This window comes from Schizosaccharomyces pombe (assembly GCF_000002945.2).
Source record: "Schizosaccharomyces pombe strain 972h- genome assembly, chromosome: II".
Classification (NCBI taxonomy): domain Eukaryota; kingdom Fungi; phylum Ascomycota; class Schizosaccharomycetes; order Schizosaccharomycetales; family Schizosaccharomycetaceae; genus Schizosaccharomyces; species Schizosaccharomyces pombe.
In genome coordinates this window covers 756569-778722 of record NC_003423.3, presented here as the reverse complement: position 1 = coordinate 778722, position 22154 = coordinate 756569, and the positions used below count along the sequence as shown (strand labels likewise).

The following is a 22154-nucleotide window of genomic DNA, read 5'->3' as shown; positions in this document are numbered from 1 at the left end:
ATACGAAGGAAACATCAAAAAAATATATTATTTTAAAACAAAAATTAAAAATAAATAGATAGATTAAATGTGCACTTTAAATAGTTGGAAATACGAAATTTCAGCAAAGGGAGGCGTAGATCATAAATAATCGTTAACGACTATTTATTACTATTTTTGCTTTTAATATAAGCAATCCTTGCGTCTCTTATGATTCCGGCTTTCTTGTCCATACAAGTACTGAATATTTTAAGGCTGAAAGTAGCGAATACAGGACGATGATCGGAACATCTAATGTCACAAGATTTATAGCAATTCCTAGTAAACTAAAGTTTCGGTTAGAGGTACACTACATTGAAATATATCTACAACTTACACTTTTTGTGGCCAAGATTCGATCTGTCCATGAAGGCACTCTCTGTTTATCTCTATAGCCATGTTAACAGTGTGGATTTGGTTTATGGTAAACGTACGAAGTGTCATAATCATTGGTTCCATTATCAAATTTGTAAGTAGGAAGAAATGTTAACTGTGGTTCAACTAAACCATGAAACACGGTGCCTTTCTTCATTTCTGTGCATAACTGATCATATGAAGCCAACTTGTCTAAGTCGTCCAGTTCAACAAGTTTTCGAACTTCTTCGTTATCAGAATCTATACGATAATTAAAATCACCCATCCATAAAATGTTCCTATGTTTGTCAGTAATGATTTTTTAAATACTTATCGTCACATACGTATGATCATAAATTTTCATTCCAGATGGAAAAACAAGGTTATCAGATATACTTGTATACTCCATGTTGCGCTCCGAAATATTATTAACCTTAGGAGCGAAATGTGAAGAAACAAAACAAAAATCCGAGTCGCAAACATTCATTTCAATTGCAACGGCACCCTTATTGGCAGAAAACCCGCCAAAGCCTGTCTTTCGAGTTGTTTTGGTAACTTTTGAAACAACAAGATGATCATCCTTCCGTATAAATACACCAAGGAAAACACCTGCCATTTGAATAGAGCTAATTAACATATACTTATTATTAGAATCTCGAGAATTGAGAATCATAAGTATTTTCTCTTCCCAAATCCTAAGTTTCTGATTGCTTGAACTAACAAGATGACTCATGTTCAAGGTAATTATCTCTTGAACCGCTACAACGTAAAGATCATAAGCGGAAGTTCTTTCGCCAAATGGAAGTAACAGCCTTTTAAATTCATCAGTGCTGGGTACTTTACCATTTGCATTAAATGTCGACGAAAATATGCTAAAATCCCTTTCGACTCTATATTCAGAACGACGTTGTCTTAGCACACCTTGGATGTAAGAAGACACGGATTCAGATATGAGTACGGGACTTTGATTCGGAAAACATCCCAACAGCAATAAAATGGCATTTTGAGATTCTACGTCTGGATATCTTCCAACATACATGCGGCCAAAAGATTTGGATATATCACTTAAAGATCCCGCAATAGATTTACGACCTCTACGGGTAGCGCTTGAACCAATGGAGCCAACCCCTGTAATTAGTTTCGCAATAGCATCACCGTTATTAGACCAGAGATGTCTTAGGTATTCAAGAATATTGAAAGTTACTCCTATTTGAAGGTTAAAAAATATATCCTTTAATACTAATCGAGATATTTGATACTGAATAACGTTTGTGCGTCCCAGACAATCCAAATCATTAATCCGAAACACTCCTTTTTGGAAAGATTCCAACATGTCATTTTCAATAGACTTTTGAGTATAGCCCATCTCTTTTAAATCGTCGGCCAAATCGGTCTCTAATCGTGGATCAATGTCAGGACGAGCAGGATCAGGTGTAAAGTGGAATTTCTTGACAACGGCAGGAAAAGGTAGAAGCATAAGGTGATGCTTGTAAGCTTCATATAGCGAAGCTTCAAAGCCTTTTGTTTGTAAAAGATCGATTACATATATATCACCATAAGCTTTGTATAGCTTACTAAAGTGAAAATTAAATAGACTTTGACTTGCCTGCGAAGATCTCAAAAAAGAAATAGAGGGTCCATACCAAGAAGAGAATTGTTCCTCCCAGAAACATGGGACTGTCCCTCGAACTTGTACGAAGCTAAAGACCGTTTGTGCGATCTCGACAATAAATTCTGTCTCCACAAACATAGAACAATAAGACGAATCATCAATACCAGAGGGAGGGTATGTTTGCCGAGAGCCATAACTAGATACCTTGGAGATTATACTCATAGACATACTATCAATGAACATTCTCTCAACATAACCCCGAAAGCAATGGAGCAACAGGTTCGGGAATTTCTCCAAAATATGGGCTTCAGAGAAGTGGTTATCCAATTCCGTTATGAGAAATCTATTCCAACAATAAATATCTTTGGGACCATAAGGCTGCTCGGATTGAAACCTTGAAAAGCAAGAAATATTTGTAGAGACATAAAATGAACCATCGGTGAGCAAATCGGTCAATTGAGAAAGGGAATGATATGGATATATCCTAGTAGTTGAAGAGTATTTACTAGAATATTCGCTATTAACCAAATTATCTTTTTCAATATTATTCAAGTCAGAAGTGCTTGTCGAAAAAGTAGAGCTTGGTGAACTATTACGAGGCATGGGTTCGAACAACTCTTCATCCCATAATTCCTGATCTAAAGAGATGAAGGAGACATTTTCAAGTTTCGAAATTGGGTCTCTATTACCAATTCGAAGCACTAGTTTTGCTTTCCGGGCAACGCATAGGAAAACGCCTTCTTTCATATCCTCACATACATAATTAAACAACCCAAGGGTTCCCAATATCTTCTCTCCTCCAAAAAGTAATTCATATTCCTTTATCTTTTCGAATTCTTCAAGTGAGATACAAGTGAATGTTATTATGCAATCAGAATCCTTAACAGACGGTTTTTGAATAATTGCCGCATATTTCTCTGTAATAAATGCAACAGATCTTTCTTTTCGTTTGAGATAGCACTGCATGGCAGGAAATAAATATATGCTTATTTCCTGCTTTGCGTGGATGGTAGACACTAAATACGTAGATATACTGACGCAGTAAGGAGATACACATAGCTAGCAAGTATTGTAGATTTCCAGTGAAAAAGTTAAATTTAAGCGTTGAAACAAAAGGAATGTCCTGAAAATATTTATTTAATCGTATTGGTTGAAAACCTGATAAACTTCAGCTTGTTATCATCAATTATATTATACAAATTGCCAAACTACCGAATATATATGCGTAAGAAATACGCTTTTTAGCGTTTTAATTTGGCCTGTATATATGAAAACAGTAAAAAAAGTTGTGTAAAAGCTAAGTTCGACCATTTCATTACAATCTAATTCCTATGTACATTAAGTTATACATTTTGATCTCTAGCTGTATAACGCACGTGTAATAACTGAGAATTTGGAAATGCATTGTTCAATACGATAGCATATGCGGAAGGATGTTCATGATGAATAAAGGAGGACTCCATTCGTAAACCATTTTGGTTCAATAAGGCGACATCCCATGCTGTATCAGAACCAAAAAGCGTTTGATTTGTAACGAGTGAACTTAGAAGTGGAACATCACAAGAGCTATCATTGTAAAGCAATTGCCATTCTACTGAGGCATTCCTTGGTAAGGCATCAACCAACGCAACCAAAACAGGACTTGACTCCCCAGTATTTTTTGTATATTCTGACCAAATTTTAACAACACAATCCGCATCACGAGAATCACAAACATATGCCAAGCATGCTATGAGTGAACCTACTCGCATTGCTTTTGCAACACGATTTGCGTGTTGAAGAGCCAGTACCATCTCAAATATTTTGTCATGAAGTTTTAACTCCATAACTGATGGTATTAAACCAATTTGTCCAGAAATGAAAACAACACCATTTGCACAGATCGACTGCGAATATGGACCAATGTTGGCTGGCGCCCAATAACTTTGCCCTTGAACATGAAGCGCTCTTTTCTCGGTTACATCTCCAACAATACAGGACATGACTATCCTATACTCACTAGCTAGAGGAGCTGCGACGCAAGACCGGGAAGGTGGGTTCGTGAAATCAAAATATTTATTGTAAACAGAGTTAAATTCTGCAAACTTAGACATGGAAGATAAAATGACGGTTACAAAGTAAACATTTTTGTTAGAATATCCATATGTACCAAGCAGTTCTAGGAAGTTAGTATTCTAGCGGTTTAAAGGAAATGTTCGGTGGCATAGCCGAATCAAGAATATGATTAACGAAGACAATCAATATGTAACTTACCATTTAAGTTGTTTATAGCAGATTCAGCTTCACCTTGAAACGTGTTATAAGATCCTTTGGTAGCAACCACATTACCCAATACTAAAAATGAGCCCTTTTTTTGCTGAAAGGCGCTTTCACGAAGAGGAATTGGGATAAGAGAAGTAGGCGTCTCCTCTTGATCGTCAATAAGTTCGTATTTTTTAGATATAGTATGATAAATATGTGAATATTCTTCCCCAAGTAATTCTTCATTTGGAACTAATTCACTTTTCAGCGAGATAGGTTGCCATTCAGGCTTATCTTTAACACAGGCCTTAACTTTCAAATAACAGACTTCCCCAGAAGAATGCTCAACAACCTCTTTATCAGTCAAAACAATTCGCTTCTTGAACAATGGGCAATCTAAAACCAATGTTTCGTATTCACCTCCTTCACCGCAAGGATGCAGTTCGAATTTTTTATTTAGGGTAAGAAGTTTATCTTGCATTTCAGCTAGAGATTTCCCCAAATCCTTCCTCGTAAGGCCAATTGCAGCTACTTTGATCAAGATGGCATTCAAACCAGAAACAACCATATCGTTGAGTAATTTTTCCTGATCTTTTTGCCAAAGAAAAGACAAGCTTTTCAAACCTAACCGTTTGCAAACATTTTCTACTCGAGTCCGTTGATATGTGGAAAGTATAGCGCCGGTAGAAACGGCTTCGAGATCTGGATGATTTGTCAATACACGCTTTATGAGTCTATATAAGTCTTCTGTTTCATCCTTTTCTGTAAATTGATAATCCAAGTTTTGATTGATACTTTGTCCACCGATTTTCTCTCGATATAACGGTAGATCGAAGCATTCAGCATACAATGGAATTACATCGTGTCCAACACTTTGGTACATGAAAGAGTCAATCTCATCTTTACCATCTTCAGGATGAAGATTTGCTAGGGCTACTACTTCATGGCCTAAAGAGACGCAATGCATCAAGTTGAAGCAGCTATCCTTTCCACCGCTGATTAGCCCTAAGACCTTCATTAATGGTTTTTCTTAACTCTAAAATACTTGTAAATTTCCCTATTTTTCAGTTCAAGCTTTCTTCGTGTTTGTATATGGCAACATTAATTGTTTACTTCAAAAACATATATAAATAACGACATTACTACAATACGGTATTTATCAATGATCAAGATATATTGACTAAATAAACTAAAAGAACTCGAAATCTAATAATACAAATTAAGACAAAAAATTTAAATGTTAAAACTTTATGCTTGAAACCAACACGTAAAGTATAGCTCCGATCTCCACAGTAACGTAGGATGAGGATAGAAAGGTTCATGATGAAAAGACGCTTGCGGCTGAACATAAACAAAGCAATCTTCCATTAATGAACAATGAAAGGAGAAAGAACTAAAAATTAGCAAAGATATACTTCAGGAATATAACACTATCGCTTTATTTCATCATTCACAGCACTAAAACCGCTCAGCAGTTTGTGCAAATTAAAGTGAAGGACGAAATAAAACAGATAAAAAAATTACTGCCAAGGAAAAAAAGAGGCAGAAAGAAGAGCAAAATTAAGGGTAACAACCAACAAAAACCGGCAACGATGCATAAAAAAAACCTAAATGCGTTTATGAAATTACCAGATTTCAAATAGCAATTGATAAAGCATGTACAAGCTAAAAAAAAAATAAACTACAATTTATGAAATATAAGACATCATAAACTGTCTATTTGAAGTATTAAATAATTGACAACTTGATCTTCTTTTAATAACAGGCAAGAATTCTACGGACAGAGTCCCGTAGTGTTAAGCTTTAATGAAACCAAACATTTAAAAGGGCTGAGAAACCTTTTAACCTTCTAGGAAAGATTCTGGTTCCATAAAACACATATTAAAGCAATAATCAAAATAAATAACAAGTTTAATCTCAAAAGCAGATAAGTTAAAGTACTGAAGGACTTACGAAAACAGAAGGTAAAAGGACACAGACATCAAGTGGCATTCTAATGCATGATTACTAATAATCCAAGGGCATAACTCGCTGAGTAAAAGATAGGCAGGTCACTGCGATGAACAAGGAATGGGAAACTCTAAAGTAAAAGATGAAGCTCTGCATGCGAAATGGTATTAAGAAACTTTTGAACAACAGCAAAACTTTTGCTATCCTTTACGAGGATACGTTCGATTTAACCATTCATTGTAAAGCTTCACCTGACGCACCAATGATTTTGTAAACGTTGTATCAGAAAACAATCCAGAAAACATACTTCCATAATCATTACGGACAGCGCAAATCCATAAAACACCCTCTTCCTTACCATCTCCGTCCAGTTTCTTAGAAACAAAGTCAACAGAGTCATAAAGAGCAACGACACCATTCCCTCCTCCACTGGAGGAACCTGGATATGTAACTGGAGTTTGAAGAACAATAAAAGAATCCGGGTCCAGCATCACAGAAACCACCAATTGTCTGTAAACTCGATTCCGAAAGAACCAAGGGGTTTTGTACTTGTACATCCAAACTGAAACAAATGTGAGTAATTAAATACAATAATAATGGTAAATATAAGCAAATAATGTATGCTTGAAATAAAAATTTTTTCATCCATGAAGGAAGATACATTACTCGCTTAAATGACATTTCAAACGTACTCTCAATTTCATCCTCGATAATAGTTTCCAATTGATGTGCTGAAAATACCAATGGATCATAATCAGCTTCCTTTTTGATATGTTCGTATAGCAATCCTTTCTAAGCTGTTGTTAGCATTTAGTGCGATGGATGAATAGGTTGAAAAATCGATTTCTCAAGTTATCAAAGGACTAATGTTATTCCTATTTTATGGTATTAGAGTCTCCAGTACGTTGTATATACAGAGGTAAATTTTGGAACCATTTTACAAACCACTATCCAACACTTGTAAGAACTTACCTTGAAAGTTTTCAGGGAACGTGTATGTTTAGACACCCTACCATACCATGTATGTCCAGTATAAGCAGGTGCCTTTTCGTATAGCGCAACTCCATCATGATTTCCAAGGTGTTTCCATTTAGGAATTTGTTCGACAATTTTCAAGGCGTCCTGAACGATCCTCTCTCTCCAACTCTCAAAATTAGGATCTGTCGCTTTCAAAACATCGTCCGAAGAGATTGGACATATTGAATCTGAACCAAAAAGATCTTGTTGCATTCAATGGTCTAGTTGGCTAATGGTGAGGTTAAATTTTTAGGGTAGTAGTAGTAGGTCCTAGTCGTACGTAGCTTCAATAAAATCGTCAATACAACAAAAGACTCCAACATTTCTCTTTTATATCATTTTTAAAACAAAATATAATATTTATGAGTAGTTTGTCAGCTGTTGGAAATTTTCACCTTTGCCACTGTGTGCGATCGTTTGGTTTAAAGAATGTACCATTTAAAATGGCCTAAGTATTACCCAGTTCATGATTATAACAAAGTATAGTAGTTAAATATTATAAAATGCTTGAATTCTCAATGAAATTATGTTTTCGCTATGAAAGAACCATGCTACATATTCAGTATATATAAAGGAAATACAAATAGCTTGTTTGTAAACTTTCTACCGTTACCTAATTATTGTTGGATTTCTTACAGACTATTAGGTCAAGCGATTAAACCATAAAGCAACTCATTGATGATCAATTTACTTCCATCATCTTTTTAAGGTAACTTACTCTAACTAGTAAAAGTCATGTTAGCTCCAATACGTAAGTTGAAACCAAAAGCAAATAAAATGCAATTCAGTAATCATATAGAGTAAGTTGCAGTGCATGTTAACCAATTCATTCATAAAGTATCTAGCGGATGCTTTGAGAGAACAATAAACTCGAGCTCGTTTATTTATACCGTTTACAATCAGGGAAAAAATTATATCTTTTTACCATTCGATTCACCAAAATGAATCAATTAGGAAGTATTTCGTGAGCTTAAAGAATGCTTAGTATCTCAAAACGCATTTTCATCTCTGTTGTATCGCATATCATTTTGTTATTCATGAATGCTTTACTATGTGCAAATTATACGGTTTGAGTCCCGTAACCATACTGCTTTTCAGCAAATGCCCATTTGGAGGAGACAGATTGATCAGTCTGGAATTCGATGCCCTCAGGTGTAATGGTAGCAACACTAAATTTGTTTAAACTTCTAGCATCCCTATAAAACAAAACACGCATACATTCATCGATAGTAGCACGAGCGCTTTCTTTAGAAAGCGTTTTCCAGCGATCATCGTCAGTGGCTTTACGCAACATAGGAAGAGCCAAATGCATGGCAAACCCAGTTGCGATTGCCGGGGCAGAATAAGTAGTTCCTCGAAGATCTGCAAAAGCAACATATGGTTCCTTATTTTCCCCATCCACCCCGGCTACAATGAGTTGATTCCAATATGGGTCAAGTTTGTTTCTGCGAGCGTACAACACCTTCGACAAGTATTCATGAATATACGAAGGTTGTAAGGCATAGCCGTCACCATAATTTCCTTCTTTTATTTCTAATTTTTCTAATAGGCGCTGGATTTGTTGATAATCCGAAATATCCCCACCGGCGCCAACAATCGTATTATCACCTACTTTTGTCAACCGTTCAACATCATAAAAGCGCGCTAATGATCCATAGGATGCCAGGTTATCAGCAGCAATCATTACACCGTCTGCAAACTTCAAAGCAAGGACTGATGATCCAGTTACTATCGGTTGAACAGTGCGTTGAATTGGTGCATCGGTTGATTCTTCAACTTCCGAGCCACTAGGAAAAAAAATGTCTTTTTGAGGCTTTCCCCAAACCTCTGTTAATTCTAAAAAACTCATTTTTTGCAAATTAAAACTGTGTGGTTCTTACTAAGTTTTCGAGGTTGATGTCGCTTTATAACACATAACCACCATGCACCTATTACGAAGACAGTGTTTGAAAAGTTTGTAGTAATTTTGAGAAGGTTGCTTATTAATAGCTTTCAAAAGTTTTATATTTGCTATTCTAGATTTATTCTAGATACATTAACTTTTAATGATAAACTGAAGCAACCTATGTTTGATAAGAAAAAGTACAGACAAAGTCACTTTATGGGATCAAACTATGATGTAGAGTTAAACTAATAAATAAAATATAGAAAACTTTATCTTCCTAAAAATTGTGCAATATTCAATGGAATGGCTCAAGTCTAAACTCCGTTGGTCAAAGTTTAGTTAAAATGAAACATAAGCTTAGCAATTATTGATAAGTCACTGGAATATTAATTAAAGAGTCGTATACTTCTTGAATTATGTTTCGTCTTGTTTCTAAATCCGAAATCTTCGTAGGCGATTTTAGAGCTTTAGGAGACCACATGTAAATGTTCCCATTCATATCACCAGTAAAACACTGTTCAAAGTCAGGACGATAGGCAGCACAATTAATACGTTTTAAACTGTGGGTTGAAAGTCGGCGCACAAACGAGCCTTCTAACAAGTTCAATAAGGCAAGAGACCCATCATCGTTGGGGAATAACACAAAAACATCTGAATCCATAGAGGGTTGGATCATGCAAGGATGTACCGCGAAGGAAGTAGTCTGGTTATGAATAATAGGTCCAAATTCTCTCAATGTGTTTCTTCCACTTTCCATATTCCATACTCTTATTCGATCGTCGGTACCACAACTTGCCAAATATCGAGCATCTGAAGTCCAAGCTAATCCATTAACGGTGCCGTAATGAGATATATTTGTCTGGTTACTGGGTAAATACTTATTATGTAGATCCATACATGCGAAGCTGGATGATACTTTACGAATGTCCCAAAGTCTGCAAGTGCCATCTGCAGAGCCGGACGCTAACACGAATTCATTCTTAGGACACCAATCCACCGCAAGGACATTACCCGTGTGTCCAGACAAACTATGAGTATAACTACCACTTTGCATATCACAAAGCCGAATAGACGAAGACCGGTAGGCGGCTATCGTTAGATGAACAATCTCAAGAATGAAGAATATAACGTACTGGCAATTAAACAATGTGATGCAATGGGCGACCATGCATGTGAATAAATCATGTCCTCCATAGTAAAAGTGTAAGCTTCCTACCAATATTAGAACATTGGTTAATTTGCGATTTCTACTTTTATTACCTGTAAAGTAGAAACATCCCAAACCTTGAGCGTATGATCGAACGACGAGCTAGTAAAAATACCATTATCAAACGGAAACCAATGCAAATCTGTTATTCCAAACTTATGACTCGTTCGACTAAAACACCGCAAGTTAGCTATTGATCACTAGTGTATATATTGAAATTGTCATAAACTAGGTAGAAAATGAATGCTTACGCAGGAACTGCATTTAAGGTATCCAAAATTAAATCTTCATCTTCCTTTTGGTCAATATTTTGTAGGTCCCAAACATTGATAGACGAGTTGGCTCCTCCAGAGACCATGCTGTCAATAGAAATTGTTAACCAAAAATTGAAAGCTTTGATAAATCAACGATATAGGTCATACAGCTGATGAATTGTATTATCAATGCTTAGTGCATTTACGGATCCTAAAATGCCCGCACCGTGTCTACGTTTAATTTTCACATCCGGATTCAGCGCTAACCGTTGAAGACGATGCTGCAGTAGTTGCCTTCGAAAAGAGCTATTTGGCTCTACAAATGTGAGACTTGAAATCCTTATATCACATAATCAATTGCATTACCTTGGCCCCATTCTCGTGCCAATAAAAAAGAATTCATTCGATTTCACCTAAGAAATAGACTCAGATGCTACAGTAAGCAACTGACAGCTTAAAACAACCCGGTTTTTAAACCATGTATAACAAATTAAGTCTAAATAAAATTACAGCTAGTTTAATATGAGCGGTAAATAATACTGTCAATTAATCAACTTCTATGTTTAAATAGCAAACTCAAAGGTAGTTTCCAGGAAACAATAATAAAAAAATATGTTTTTCGACGTTGGCTAGACGCACTACTAATAACGGTCGTGGTGTACGAGATGGTATTGGCAGACGGTTTATAGAACTCAACCTCAACCATATGTCAGTTATTGAAATTAGATCGTACCAGCACTGGATCTCAACGATCCCTAAGTCCGGATATCTTGCAGTTGATTGCTATGCCGATTGGTGTGGTCCTTGCAAAGCAATTTCTCCCTTATTTTCACAATTAGCATCGAAATATGCTAGCCCCAAATTCGTTTTTGCTAAAGTAAATGTAGACGAGCAACGTCAAATTGCCTCCGGGCTTGGCGTCAAAGCAATGTATGTGTTTACCTAATCCGTCACTGTACCATTGGTTTTGCTAACATTTTAGGCCTACATTTGTTTTCTTTGAAAATGGCAAACAAATTGATATGCTAACTGGAGCAAACCCACAAGCTTTGAAGGAAAAAGTTGCTTTGATTTCCTCAAAAGCCACAGGAACTGGCGCTCTTGCTTCTTCGTCATCGGCACCTGTCAAGGGTTTTGCTAGCTTGCAAGGCTGCATTGAAAATCCCCAATTGGAATGTCTAAATCAACAAGATGATCACGATTTGAAAAGTGCATTTAACAGTAATCCTTCCTCATTTTTAGAGTCGGATGTTGACGAGCAATTAATGATATACATACCTTTTCTTGAAGTGGTAAAGGTTCATTCTATTGCAATTACTCCTGTTAAGGGAGAAACTTCGAGTGCTCCAAAAACCATCAAATTGTACATCAATCAGCCCAACAATCTTTCTTTTGAAGATGCTGAGTCATTTACTCCAACTCAAGTCATTGAGGATATAGTTTACGAACAAGACGATCAACCTACAATTATTCCCCTTCGTTTTGTTAAATTTCAACGTGTCAATTCTCTCGTTATTTTTATTTATTCGAATGTCGGAGAAGAAGAAACTACTAAGATTTCTCGCTTAGAATTATTTGGTGAGCCTGTTGGTGATTCAAGTAAAGGAAAACTACAAAAGGTCGAAGCTTAGGTGCTTAACAATTTGTTAACTAAAATCATGACGGTTTACGAATTTACCTTTATGAAAATCTAGTTTCGTATACATTACTCGACCAATCTGGTGTCTTGATACCAAAGAATACTACAAACCTTTCATTTGAGCATTGTAATTGCTGACTACTCACGAAATGGGAATATAAATGGATAATCTAATTTATATAGAATAAAGATTTTCTAAGCGGTAACGTTTGATAAATAAAATGAATGTTTTTTAATTTTGTCTCACGTAGAGGAAATTTTGTGAGAAATCCAAAAATTCCACATATTAACACTATGATGACCTTTCCCAAAGCTGAATAAAACTTTCGCCTAAACGAATCATATCGCTACTGATTTCTTCAACATATAAGTCTTGAATTTGATACCATTTATTGGTAGAGGGGTTTCGAATTTGAATTCGGAAGTTATGAAATTCTTCTTCAGCATGTGTCACGGACTCATGTATAATATTAGCAACGAGGTTGTATTTCGTAGAGATTTTCGGATTTGACTGGATAAATGAGTCATCAATAAATGGGCTCATATCAAAATCATCCAAAGGAAATGTCACTATAGTTTGGTTTCTTTCCGTAAAGTAATTGTTTTTCATAAATCTTTTGATGTGAAATATAAAGTATGGAGGAGCCGTCATTAAATGAAAACGCCGTCGCATACCTGCAAGTTCTTGGGTATGTACCCCATTATATTTGTTAAGTATCTCTTTTAATTCTACTTGTGGGATGATATTACCTTCAAACTCATCTTGGAATATGGGTTTCGGAGGTAAATCAAGAGTAAGGTAAAGAAAAGGGACGACGTTAGTTTGTATAACCCTATCACCAGTAAACACAACTTGCTCTCCCTTTTCAGCATGTTGGCGAATTTTCTGTGATTCAATACGTACAAATCCTTGAAAGCTGTAATGTACAATAGAAGTAGGTTTTGCTATGGTCGACTTTTTTCCACCAAGGCAATTGTGTAAAGTATTTAAAAACCAGGAAAGGAATTCTACTGGATCTTTTTGTTCATTAATAGAATATTTTTTGTGAGAAAGAACTGTAACCTCCTGAATGAGTTCTTGAGGAGAGACATGGCTCTTGAATGCTTTATGGTTCCAAAGTTTACGAATAAGGATTGCCAATCTTTGGACAAGTTGAGGGCAATTATCAAAGTTTTTAAGCAAAAAATAATTTCGAAATGGCTTAACATGGGCCAACATATGAATCACCACATTAAAGTAATCGTTATTTTTTATATTGTTCATGCCAACAAAACCTACAAGTGTTAGAACTTAAACCATTAAATAAAATGAATCCTATCACTTTTTCATAGTAAGCTTTATAAAAGAAAACAAAACAATTCCCCACGATACTTACCTGGAACATAGGGTTTGAGCATTAAATCGTAACTGAGCTGTGGTGTGTGATCTAGTCTTTGGACTTCTAGTTTCGTAAAAGTAGGTCGCATCACATAGGCAATATCTTGTAAAGCGCTGGATTCTACTTGATAAGATTCCGGCAAGACATAAAACTTTAATGTTGAGCAATTTACAAAAACATGATGATTTTCGGTGAGTGCATGGAAATAAGCATGTGATGAAGGTCCACGACCCTGGAAATATCTTCCACAGACTAAGCAAGCATATACACTAAGATTTGTCAAGGAAACGGAGCAAACCTTTTCAAAATCAAAATCTAACAATTTACGATTGATCTAATTAGCGTTAATTATAGAACAAAAATGCAGCAAAATCACTCTTACAGTGTCCAAATATAGGTTTTGTGATATTATTGGAGTTGTTTCGTGTTCTTCCATCTCTTTAGACGCAATATCATGAACATCTTCCATGTCTTTACCCAATTCGAGTTTTTTGCGTTTTCCATTATCAATATTATTATCTTCTTCAATATGGCGTTTTAAAATATTATTTTTATCCTTATTTTCTGACATTTTTGAAGCTTTACCATCTATCGATAACTTCAGTTACTAAGTCGTATGGAAGTATCTTCCACATAATTGCACTCGTCTAAGTCAACAGCAGATCACGCTCTTTCAAGTCATTTTCTACTTTTACTAGCTTTCTCTTTCTTATTTTCATATTTAATGTATTAAAGGGATATCTAAATACTATTTCAAGCCGGAGATTTCACATTTAGACCTGGTTCTCTGCTTCTAAAGCCGAAAGCGGTTATTAGTAGATTCTTCCGTAACTTTCATTTCATTTGGTTGATAGAATCTATCCCATCAAAATTATAACTTATTTTTAATCCTTTTTGATTAGATTTACATTACCCTTGTAATCCCCTGCCAAATATTATGGATTGGTAAGTGGTTTTATTTTTTCCCCTTTCGAATGCACAGTCTACTAATTATTATTAGCATCGATAAATCAATCAGAAGGGAATCTTTACGAAAACTTGGCTGCCTTCCCGATCACGGTTGGAATCTGTTCGTACAATCAAGTAATCGTTACTCAAAATTGCTTGAAGCAGATTCTAAGCTATTTAAGGCCCAAAGAATTGAGGACACTGTCTTGTCAATTTGTGAAGTTACTTTGGAAAACAAAGCCTCTGAAAATGCCTTGACTTTGTTCCAACAGCTTCGCTTTTACTTGCTGAATTATCTATTTTTGGAAGATACCTCGGAGTACAAAAGTGTTTTATGCTCACTTGATGAATCTGTCTATCCTAATCTTTTACCACTGACTGCGAATATTTGCCCATGTATTCTTAAGGCGCTTTTAGCGCTTGTCAGGCAGCATAGAGAATTATCTTCCGATATAGTGAAGTTTTTGAATAGCATTTTTTTGGCACTAACTCGTATTCTAAATACTCCTCATTCGTCAAATAATAATCCAACTCATACTAAAACGACAATCTTTGAGAAAGTGTTTTATGCCTCCCACCTTGGTTTCTTTTTTGAAGAAATAGCCGATGCTTGCATATCAGCTTTGCCGCAAGACGCGTGTTTATGGGCAATGGAGGTTTGTAACACGATACTCGTCTCAGACCTTCCGTGTAAATTAATAGACCTTCATAATGATTCTTTTCTTCACCATTCCAATTACTATGCTGGGTTTGGGTTGAGCTATTACCTTTACCTTTCATCTATGAAAGCATACATCAATTCTTCTGGTTGCCTTTGGTATGAAGATGCTACCTCATTTTGGGATATTGTGAAACATCGCCCTTCTTCTCCGGAGGAGAAGCCGTTTTTAACGCAATTCCAAAGCATCTTAAACCTTAGTGATAAGTTTTTGTCAAAAACTGGGACCTTGAGACTTCAAGAGAAGTTGGGTACTTCATGCAATTTATTTTTTGTACTCGTACTAAAATTGGCACTTCTATCCTCCTCCTACATTGGTTTTGTTCCATACACATATAGTGATTGGATTAATGTGTTGTTAGGTTCCATATCTGAAGATCCGGAGCTCTTACCTCATTTAATTGAACTTATGGCTTCGTTGGCCTGTGTTTTCCCCACTCATTTTCAGTTTGCTATGAAAAGATTGCGTTTAATCGCTATTTATGCCCCCCGCTTTGATGATGGTAATGTGACTTATGCTCAATTAGCCTCTAGAAAGCTTGCTCAACTTTTCAACTATTCCTCAAGAGATACTGCTATCACTTCAATATACCAGTTTGCCAACTTGCTGTCTCCTGCTGACACTCCTGATAGTTATCTTGCAGCTCCAAAAGAACGCCTTTCTATTAGTGACAATATGTCTAGTTCTTCTTCACAAACTGCAACGGTAAATACAATTTCAAACTATTTGAATGTTATAGATTCTGTTCGTGAAATTGCTTTGACAGTTAACGATGAGAAAATTTATGGATTAGCTATTTCTTTGTTGATACAAAAGTTCTCAAGAAAATTCGACTCGAGGGTGAGTACTGAATTAGTGAGAACACTAGCAGATATATCCACTAAAGCTAATGATCGTGACTTTTCAATATTGGTTCAGTTTTATTCTATTCAAAACAAAATGCTCGTGAAGAACGGTGATGAAGCTCTGACAATTGCTATTTGTGATTCCCGCTGTTTGATCGCTAGAGGTACGGAATCTAACTCTTTCAAGAGGTCAGATTTGTTGAAAAGTCTTCTAGAGGAGATTATCCATATAGGTATCGTTCGTGATACACCTGCCCCTGAACTGAAAGGATATTATTTTGGCATGTCTAAAGCCGTCCAGGCTTTAGTCGAGTGTGTTGCAGGTACTGATTGGAGCAGTTTGCCCAAGGAAGAAATGTATCCTGCACTGTTCCGTGACATGTGGTTTACTTTAGTCATAAATCGTTTCCGTTATTCAGTTGATTTAGGTGAAACACTAGAAGTTGACCTTGAAAATATTGCCAAAAATTCTCCCCTTCTTGTTTTTGAGGATTTTGGTAGCAATTTTGAGAGCAATTTGGAACTAAACACAGTCCTCAGGACTCATATTGAGCATTCAGTCATTTCTCAGATTAAATCAGAGTTGTTAGTCAGGGTCCCTAACATTGATCTTAAGCCTTTGAGTACTTCAGAAATTTGCTTCTTGTCTGCTGTCCTTTTACTTGAATCTTTGCGTTGCAAATCGAATAAGCTTTCTGCGCTTGTAGAATACTTGCTTGATCCATCTTTGAGAGACAGTCAACTCCCCCAATCTATTCGTGCTATTGCCCTATATAACTTAACATCTTTCGTTGAATCATTGTCCAAAGAAAGAAGAGTTGCTTCTTCTACTATCGACGAATTTCAAAAACTGTTGTGTCTTTGTTGTAATAGAGTTGATTGTGTACGACAATTGGCTTTGGAATGTATGAATTATATTATGGAGACGTTACCTCATTTACTCGGTATCAAAGAAATACTGTTTAGTGTTTTAGAGCTTTCCAGCCTTCTTTGGAAAGCTCGCACTGAAGAATGCACTGATCAGTATGTCCCTCAATTATTATACAAATCCAATAAGCTTAATTTGAGTGTAATACTTTCAGATATTTACTCTTGCAGGGAAGAAGTTCTATTTCAATTTAATAGACATGCTAGATCATGGATTCAAAATTCTTCCAAAGCAATTCCTTACCAGGTTAAGAACTTGCTTGAATCTTATTTAGCAGACTTTGTGGACTTTGACGATTTAGAAGTCGTTGAGCTTGGACGATCTCTTGCTGTTGAGCTTGGCACTCGAATCGTGAGTTCTGATCGTGACAATTTTGTTTTGCCTGCTTTTGGAAATTGGACTCCCGATACGAGCTCGGAATTTATGGCCGAATATACCATTCGTCAACGGTATTCTCATGTCGACAATTCTATTTTGAATATTGAGGGGGATATGTCAACAGATAGAATAGATCTTATTTTGAACGAAAAATCCAAGCTTTTTGAAACTCATTTAGCAGCACTTAAAAGTTTAGAGGATGATATATTACAGGGAAATACTGTTTCTCCGCAAAGACTTCGTAACGAGGTTAGAAAAGCAGCCGCGCATGCTGTTCAAGAACCTATATTTCAATTCTCCGTTTTGGCTCGAAAAATTGTTCGTATTCCATTTCTTGATTTTTCACCTTCTTCGTTCAAACTCGGGATCACTTTATGGAATTGGATGATGAACCAGGTTCCCTCATTCAGTTCTTTTCTGATTTCGAATATTATTAGAAACTGGAAAAATGAAATTGTAACCGAAAAAAGGGGTTACTTTTCGACAGCCAAAAGTAAATCTCCGTTGGCACTTCCAATGACTTATTCTCCGACTGAAAGAGCTTCGTTTTTGTCCTATAAAAACAAGGTTATGTCTCAAATGATACCGCACTTATTGTTGTTGCAACTAATTGCAGGAAATTTTGAGGGCTTCTGGTACGGTGATAGACAGACTGCTAAACTTATTGTACATTTCATGAAATTCGTACTTAAGAAAATCACTTCAATGGAAGTCAATCTGAACGTTTTAACTAGGGAGCTTCATTTCAAATTTGTTTCATTTGGCCTTCGTATCGCTGAAAATTTGTTGAATAGCCCGCTTGGTTCAAGGTTTTACAATCTTTGTGTTGATGCTGGACTATGCTGGTTCAGCGGAATGCCCAACTGGACGTATGGAGCTGACAAATTACATGTAGCAGCGGAAATAAGTGTTATGCGAAGTCTTCGCGATAAATTAGACAGCTTTTTATTACGTTATCCACTTAAAGGTATGTCAGTTCCTTTCGATATATGACTAACAATATTATAGTGTCTACCACATTAAAGCAAAAGCTTCTTATTATATTACTCAATAATGAAATGTATATGCTTTATACTTGGCTGACCCCTGTTTTGCATGGTCGAAATGTCAGGATGGTTGAACCTATTCCTGATTCAGATGCCGCTTCGTCGCCAATTACTTTGGAAATGTTACAGGTTGCTTGGAACGTTTCTCCTAATATAGTGTTATACGCTCCTAAAAGATTTCAAAATGCTCCATTGAAGCAGATGGCGTTGAATTTCGTCATTGCAAATCCCTTTACTAGTGTAAAACATGAGGTTGCTTTGGAATATCTGTTTGAGCACTATCCAAGCGGTGAATTTCCTATAGATCGCAAGTTTATTCTATACTGGGAGCCAATGTATCCAGTTTCAGGGCCTGTAATGTTCATGCCGAATGTGAAATGGAATCCACAATTATTGCAGTACACCATGCGTTCTATGGAAAGTTACCCAGTTTCTGTAACGTTTTTTTATGTTCCTCAAATTGTTCAATCATTACGTTATGATAGCATGGGATATGCTGAAAGTTTCATTCTCGAAACCTCAGGAACATCACAGTTGTTTGCTCATCAAATTTTGTGGAACATGAAAGCTAATCTTTATAAAGATGAAGCCGCTACTGTACCTGATTCTATAAAACCAATATTGGATAGGGTAATGGATAAAATGATTAACTCTTTATCTGGAGAAGATAAGCAATTTTACGAACGAGAGTTTACCTTTTTCAATGAGGTCACGTCAATTTCAGGAAAATTAAAGCCGTTCATTAGAAAATCTAAACCCGAAAAAAAGGTTAGTTCTTTTCTTGAGATACATTACTAACATTTGTAGGCTAAAATTGATGAGGAGATGAAGAAGATAAAACTTGACGTTGGTGTTTATTTGCCAAGTAATCCTGATGGTGTAATCGTAGGAATAGATAGAAAGTCGGGAAAGCCTCTTCAAAGTCATGCTAAAGCTCCTTTCATGGCAACATTTAAAATACGCAAAGAAAAGTTGGTTGATGCTGACCCTGAGGAATTGGCGGTGAATGGTACAGAAGAAGAAGCCGGCGATTCGGCTAAGAAACAAACTTATGAAGTTTGGCAATCGGCCATCTTCAAGGTTGGTGATGATTGCAGACAAGATGTCTTAACACTCCAATTAATTGCAATGTTCAAAAATATTTTTAACTCTGTTGGATTAGACGTTTATCTTTTTCCTTATCGAGTTACTGCAACTAATCCGGGCTGTGGTGTTATTGATGTTTTACCAAATTGTATTTCACGCGATATGCTAGGTCGGGAGGCTGTCAATGGATTGTATGACTACTTCCGCACAAAGTTTGGTGATGAAGATTCTATAGCATTCCAAAAAGCCCGTAGTAACTTCGTACAAAGTATGGCCGCTTATTCAGTTATTACATACTTATTGCAATTTAAGGATAGACACAATGGAAATATCATGATTGACGACCAAGGTCATATTTTGCATATTGATTTCGGTTTTATTTTTGACATTGCTCCTGGAGGTATTACCTTTGAGAGTGCACCTTTTAAATTGACAACAGAGATGATCGCTGTTATGGGAGGCAGTAATAAATCGCAGCCATTTCAGTGGTTTCAAGAGCTTTGTGTCAAAGCATTCCTTGCCTGCAGACCTTATGCCCATTATATATGTCAAGCTGTGGAGGTTATGTTGGATTCGGGTCTTCCTTGTTTTAAGGGGCAATTAACTATTACTCATTGCCTGGAGAGATTTGCTTTGAATTTAAATGAACGGCAAGCATCTACATTTATGCTTCATTTGATTGAGCAGAGTTATGCAAACAAACGTACGCTTATGTACGATCAATTCCAGAAGGCCACAAATGGTAAGATGATTTTAAGCAATATAAATGAGCAACTAATTACTAACTTTTTTAAGGTATTCCTTATTAATATAAAACAACCAGCAATAATAATTATTATCCGTTTAAGTACCTTGCAGCTAAGTTTATTAGATCTAATATAACGATCATTCAGTCATAATAGTTTCTTCTGCAATGTCTTTTTTGTATTGTAGTACGATAATTTATCACATTAACTATTGAATAATGAAACGCGTTTACAGGTATCGCATTGTCAAGTATCTGTTGTATATTTTAGCATATGGCAACTCACTCTTGTAAAGGCTTTATGAATGTTAATTTAAAAAAAAAACAACTTCAAATAACTAGGTATGTATTTTTGAGTCATTTGCTGCCTGCCATTTTTTACTAGGATATAAATAAATTATGGTAACTTTCCTTCTAACAAATACGAATATGAAGAAAAGATCAGAAACATTAGGCTCGGATCAATCTAGGTATGAAAGTAAAGGGAAAAATAATTATAAACGTATACTAATTAAATCAGCTCTGAAATAATTGAGCATGTTTTGGAAGAGTTAAACCTCAAAAACATTGAAAGACGCGTCAAAAAGTATGACCAAATTGAAAGCGAATACAAGACCAATATAGAAAATGAGAAAAAGGCTTTTATAAAGGATGTTTCCCAGGTTCAACAGAAAATGTACGAAAATAAAACGGTAATCCTGGCAGTCATTAACATCAAATTATAGAAAGGAATTTGAGATACAAAAAGCGAATCAAATTAAACAATTGAACGAAGAAAAGCTTTCTATAGAAGCTAGAAAACAACAACTCGAAATCGAAATACGCAATCAGTTGTTACAGTATGCCGAGAAACTGCGAATTGTTGTTAAAACCCCAATGAACCAACCAACAAATACAGAAGTATAAAGTCATTTTAAACACATTATATAAACTAGTGCCATAAAATCATAAAACGAATTAAAAATATGTTATGAGCATACAATTTAATTGAAACTTCAAACTTGAGAATTGAAAAAGTAAAGTGAGGCTAATCGTTTCTAAAAATCTAAATCCGTTCTTTTTATTAAACGCTAAAAAATGGGTAGTAAATGAAATGAATAAACACATAAGTTTTCATGGGAATAATTTACATGGAGGTAATGTTATAGTACTCCTGGACAGGCACGCTGGAGCGAAGGAAAGTCTGCAGCTTTTCATCTCCTTTCTGCAATGCATTCCTCTTTGCTTTATTTTCAGATATTAATGCAGCTTTCCTCTTTAAAAGTTCCTGCTTTAAGGTGGAAAGTCGTTGACGTTCTTTCAGTTCGTCTTCAAGAATCGCAAGCATTAGATCATGATCATTCGAACTCTTAAATTCCGGGTGTTCCTTCAAAAATTCTTCTTTTGAGACGAGTGGTAACGCTGTGTATATATGTCTATTAAAATGGTTAGAAAGAAATGAACAAAGACTTTTGAAATCTGAAAAAAAAAAAAAAAAAGGTAAGGAACTTTCACGTACTCCTTTTCTTCGTAATTTTTTATTATCGTTTTTAAATGCAGCTTTTTGTACTGTAACGCCTGAAGCCGTATACGGGCGTTATCGAGTTCAGACTTGTGTTCGGCTGTTATAGTCTTTGCTTGTACGAGCTGTTCGTAAGATTTTCTATTTGCTTCTCGCAAGATTAAGAGCTTTGACATTAACTGTCGTTTAATTTGCTCGGGATTTTGATCGTCGGCATCTCTGCTATGCTGTTTCAACTCATGAATTCGCAAACACAATGTTCGAGTTGAGTCAAGAACGTTCAAACAATCTGATATTGCATTTTCTGTCATTTTTACGACGAAATACTACTCTTTCTTGGAAATTTTGTAGGAGGAGGTTTCCAAATTGTTTAAAAGAGTAGACGTTTGGGCTTAACTCGTC

General features: G+C 35.9%; 10 protein-coding genes and 10 long non-coding RNA genes across 20 annotated transcripts; 10 read left to right on the top strand and 10 right to left on the bottom strand.

The window, feature by feature from the left end:
- Position 1: 1 nt before the first annotated feature.
- syj2 (inositol-1,4,5-trisphosphate 5-phosphatase 2) lies at positions 2–3002 on the bottom strand. Its single transcript, NM_001021218.3, has 4 exons — positions 717–3002; positions 453–671; positions 356–407; positions 2–305 (listed from the first exon to the last, which is right to left on the bottom strand). The coding sequence occupies exons 1-4, from the start codon at positions 2948–2950 to the stop codon at positions 141–143; spliced, it is 2670 nt and encodes an 889-aa protein (NP_595311.1). The 5' UTR covers positions 2951–3002; the 3' UTR covers positions 2–140.
- SPOM_SPNCRNA.4872 lies at positions 1213–1453 on the top strand. Its single transcript, NR_194228.1, has one exon. It is a non-coding gene; the product is annotated as a non-coding RNA (long non-coding RNA).
- On the top strand, positions 1598–2839 carry SPOM_SPNCRNA.4871. Its single transcript, NR_194227.1, has one exon. It is a non-coding gene; the product is annotated as a non-coding RNA (long non-coding RNA).
- On the top strand, positions 3003–4196 carry SPOM_SPNCRNA.4870. Its single transcript, NR_194226.1, has one exon. It is a non-coding gene; the product is annotated as a non-coding RNA (long non-coding RNA).
- On the bottom strand, positions 3234–5356 carry dph6 (endoribonuclease). Its single transcript, NM_001021217.3, has 2 exons — positions 4238–5356; positions 3234–4142 (listed from the first exon to the last, which is right to left on the bottom strand). The coding sequence occupies exons 1-2, from the start codon at positions 5241–5243 to the stop codon at positions 3328–3330; spliced, it is 1821 nt and encodes a 606-aa protein (NP_595310.1). The 5' UTR covers positions 5244–5356; the 3' UTR covers positions 3234–3327.
- SPOM_SPNCRNA.4869 lies at positions 4607–5813 on the top strand. Its single transcript, NR_194225.1, has one exon. It is a non-coding gene; the product is annotated as a non-coding RNA (long non-coding RNA).
- Positions 5381–7429, bottom strand: SPOM_SPBC577.11 (uncharacterized protein). The gene is made up of 3 exons (NM_001021216.3): positions 7148–7429; positions 6868–6967; positions 5381–6737 (listed from the first exon to the last, which is right to left on the bottom strand). Exons 1-3 carry the CDS (start codon positions 7403–7405, stop codon positions 6376–6378), a joined length of 720 nt encoding a protein of 239 aa, NP_595309.1. The 5' UTR covers positions 7406–7429; the 3' UTR covers positions 5381–6375.
- On the top strand, positions 6064–6723 carry SPOM_SPNCRNA.4868. The gene has a single exon (NR_194224.1). It is a non-coding gene; the product is annotated as a non-coding RNA (long non-coding RNA).
- Positions 7115–7656, top strand: SPOM_SPNCRNA.4867. Its single transcript, NR_194223.1, has one exon. It is a non-coding gene; the product is annotated as a non-coding RNA (long non-coding RNA).
- Positions 7657–7785: 129 nt separating this feature from the next.
- On the bottom strand, positions 7786–9070 carry pre4 (proteasome core particle subunit beta 7). The gene has a single exon (NM_001021215.3). The coding sequence runs from the start codon at positions 9039–9041 to the stop codon at positions 8253–8255; it is 789 nt and encodes a 262-aa protein (NP_595308.1). The 5' UTR covers positions 9042–9070; the 3' UTR covers positions 7786–8252.
- SPOM_SPNCRNA.4866 lies at positions 9053–10533 on the top strand. Its single transcript, NR_194222.1, has one exon. It is a non-coding gene; the product is annotated as a non-coding RNA (long non-coding RNA).
- ckn1 (DNA repair ERCC8 family protein ckn1) lies at positions 9168–10941 on the bottom strand (the record flags this gene model as incomplete). The annotated part of the gene is made up of 6 exons (NM_001021214.3): positions 9168–10166; positions 10211–10289; positions 10338–10455; positions 10536–10643; positions 10707–10854; positions 10905–10941. The coding sequence occupies 6 exons, from the start codon at positions 10939–10941 to the stop codon at positions 9442–9444; spliced, it is 1215 nt and encodes a 404-aa protein (NP_595307.1). The 3' UTR covers positions 9168–9441.
- A 291-nt stretch (positions 10942–11232) lies between these two features.
- txl1 (thioredoxin-1-like protein Txl1) lies at positions 11233–12371 on the top strand. Its single transcript, NM_001021213.3, has 2 exons — positions 11233–11468; positions 11521–12371. Exons 1-2 carry the CDS (start codon positions 11245–11247, stop codon positions 12167–12169), a joined length of 873 nt encoding a protein of 290 aa, NP_595306.1. The 5' UTR covers positions 11233–11244; the 3' UTR covers positions 12170–12371.
- Positions 12328–14211, bottom strand: ubp10 (ubiquitin C-terminal hydrolase Ubp10). Its single transcript, NM_001021212.3, has 3 exons — positions 13939–14211; positions 13554–13890; positions 12328–13452 (listed from the first exon to the last, which is right to left on the bottom strand). Exons 1-3 carry the CDS (start codon positions 14125–14127, stop codon positions 12470–12472), a joined length of 1509 nt encoding a protein of 502 aa, NP_595305.1. The 5' UTR covers positions 14128–14211; the 3' UTR covers positions 12328–12469.
- stt4 (1-phosphatidylinositol 4-kinase Stt4) lies at positions 14211–20402 on the top strand. Its single transcript, NM_001021211.3, has 5 exons — positions 14211–14501; positions 14557–18341; positions 18383–19188; positions 19228–20248; positions 20302–20402. The coding sequence occupies exons 1-5, from the start codon at positions 14494–14496 to the stop codon at positions 20313–20315; spliced, it is 5634 nt and encodes a 1877-aa protein (NP_595304.1). The 5' UTR covers positions 14211–14493; the 3' UTR covers positions 20316–20402.
- SPOM_SPNCRNA.4865 lies at positions 14496–18361 on the bottom strand. The gene has a single exon (NR_194221.1). It is a non-coding gene; the product is annotated as a non-coding RNA (long non-coding RNA).
- On the bottom strand, positions 18477–19172 carry SPOM_SPNCRNA.4864. The gene has a single exon (NR_194220.1). It is a non-coding gene; the product is annotated as a non-coding RNA (long non-coding RNA).
- SPOM_SPNCRNA.4863 lies at positions 19299–19661 on the bottom strand. Its single transcript, NR_194219.1, has one exon. It is a non-coding gene; the product is annotated as a non-coding RNA (long non-coding RNA).
- A 278-nt stretch (positions 20403–20680) lies between the features above and the next one.
- Positions 20681–21324, top strand: rec27 (meiotic recombination protein Rec27; the record flags this gene model as incomplete). Its single annotated transcript, NM_001431014.1, has 3 exons — positions 20681–20721; positions 20772–20927; positions 20977–21324. 3 exons carry the CDS (start codon positions 20681–20683, stop codon positions 21155–21157), a joined length of 378 nt encoding a protein of 125 aa, NP_001417958.1. The 3' UTR covers positions 21158–21324.
- On the bottom strand, positions 20696–22146 carry tho5 (THOC5-like protein). Its single transcript, NM_001021209.3, has 2 exons — positions 21750–22146; positions 20696–21666 (listed from the first exon to the last, which is right to left on the bottom strand). Exons 1-2 carry the CDS (start codon positions 22061–22063, stop codon positions 21378–21380), a joined length of 603 nt encoding a protein of 200 aa, NP_595302.1. The 5' UTR covers positions 22064–22146; the 3' UTR covers positions 20696–21377.
- Positions 22147–22154: the final 8 nt, after the last annotated feature.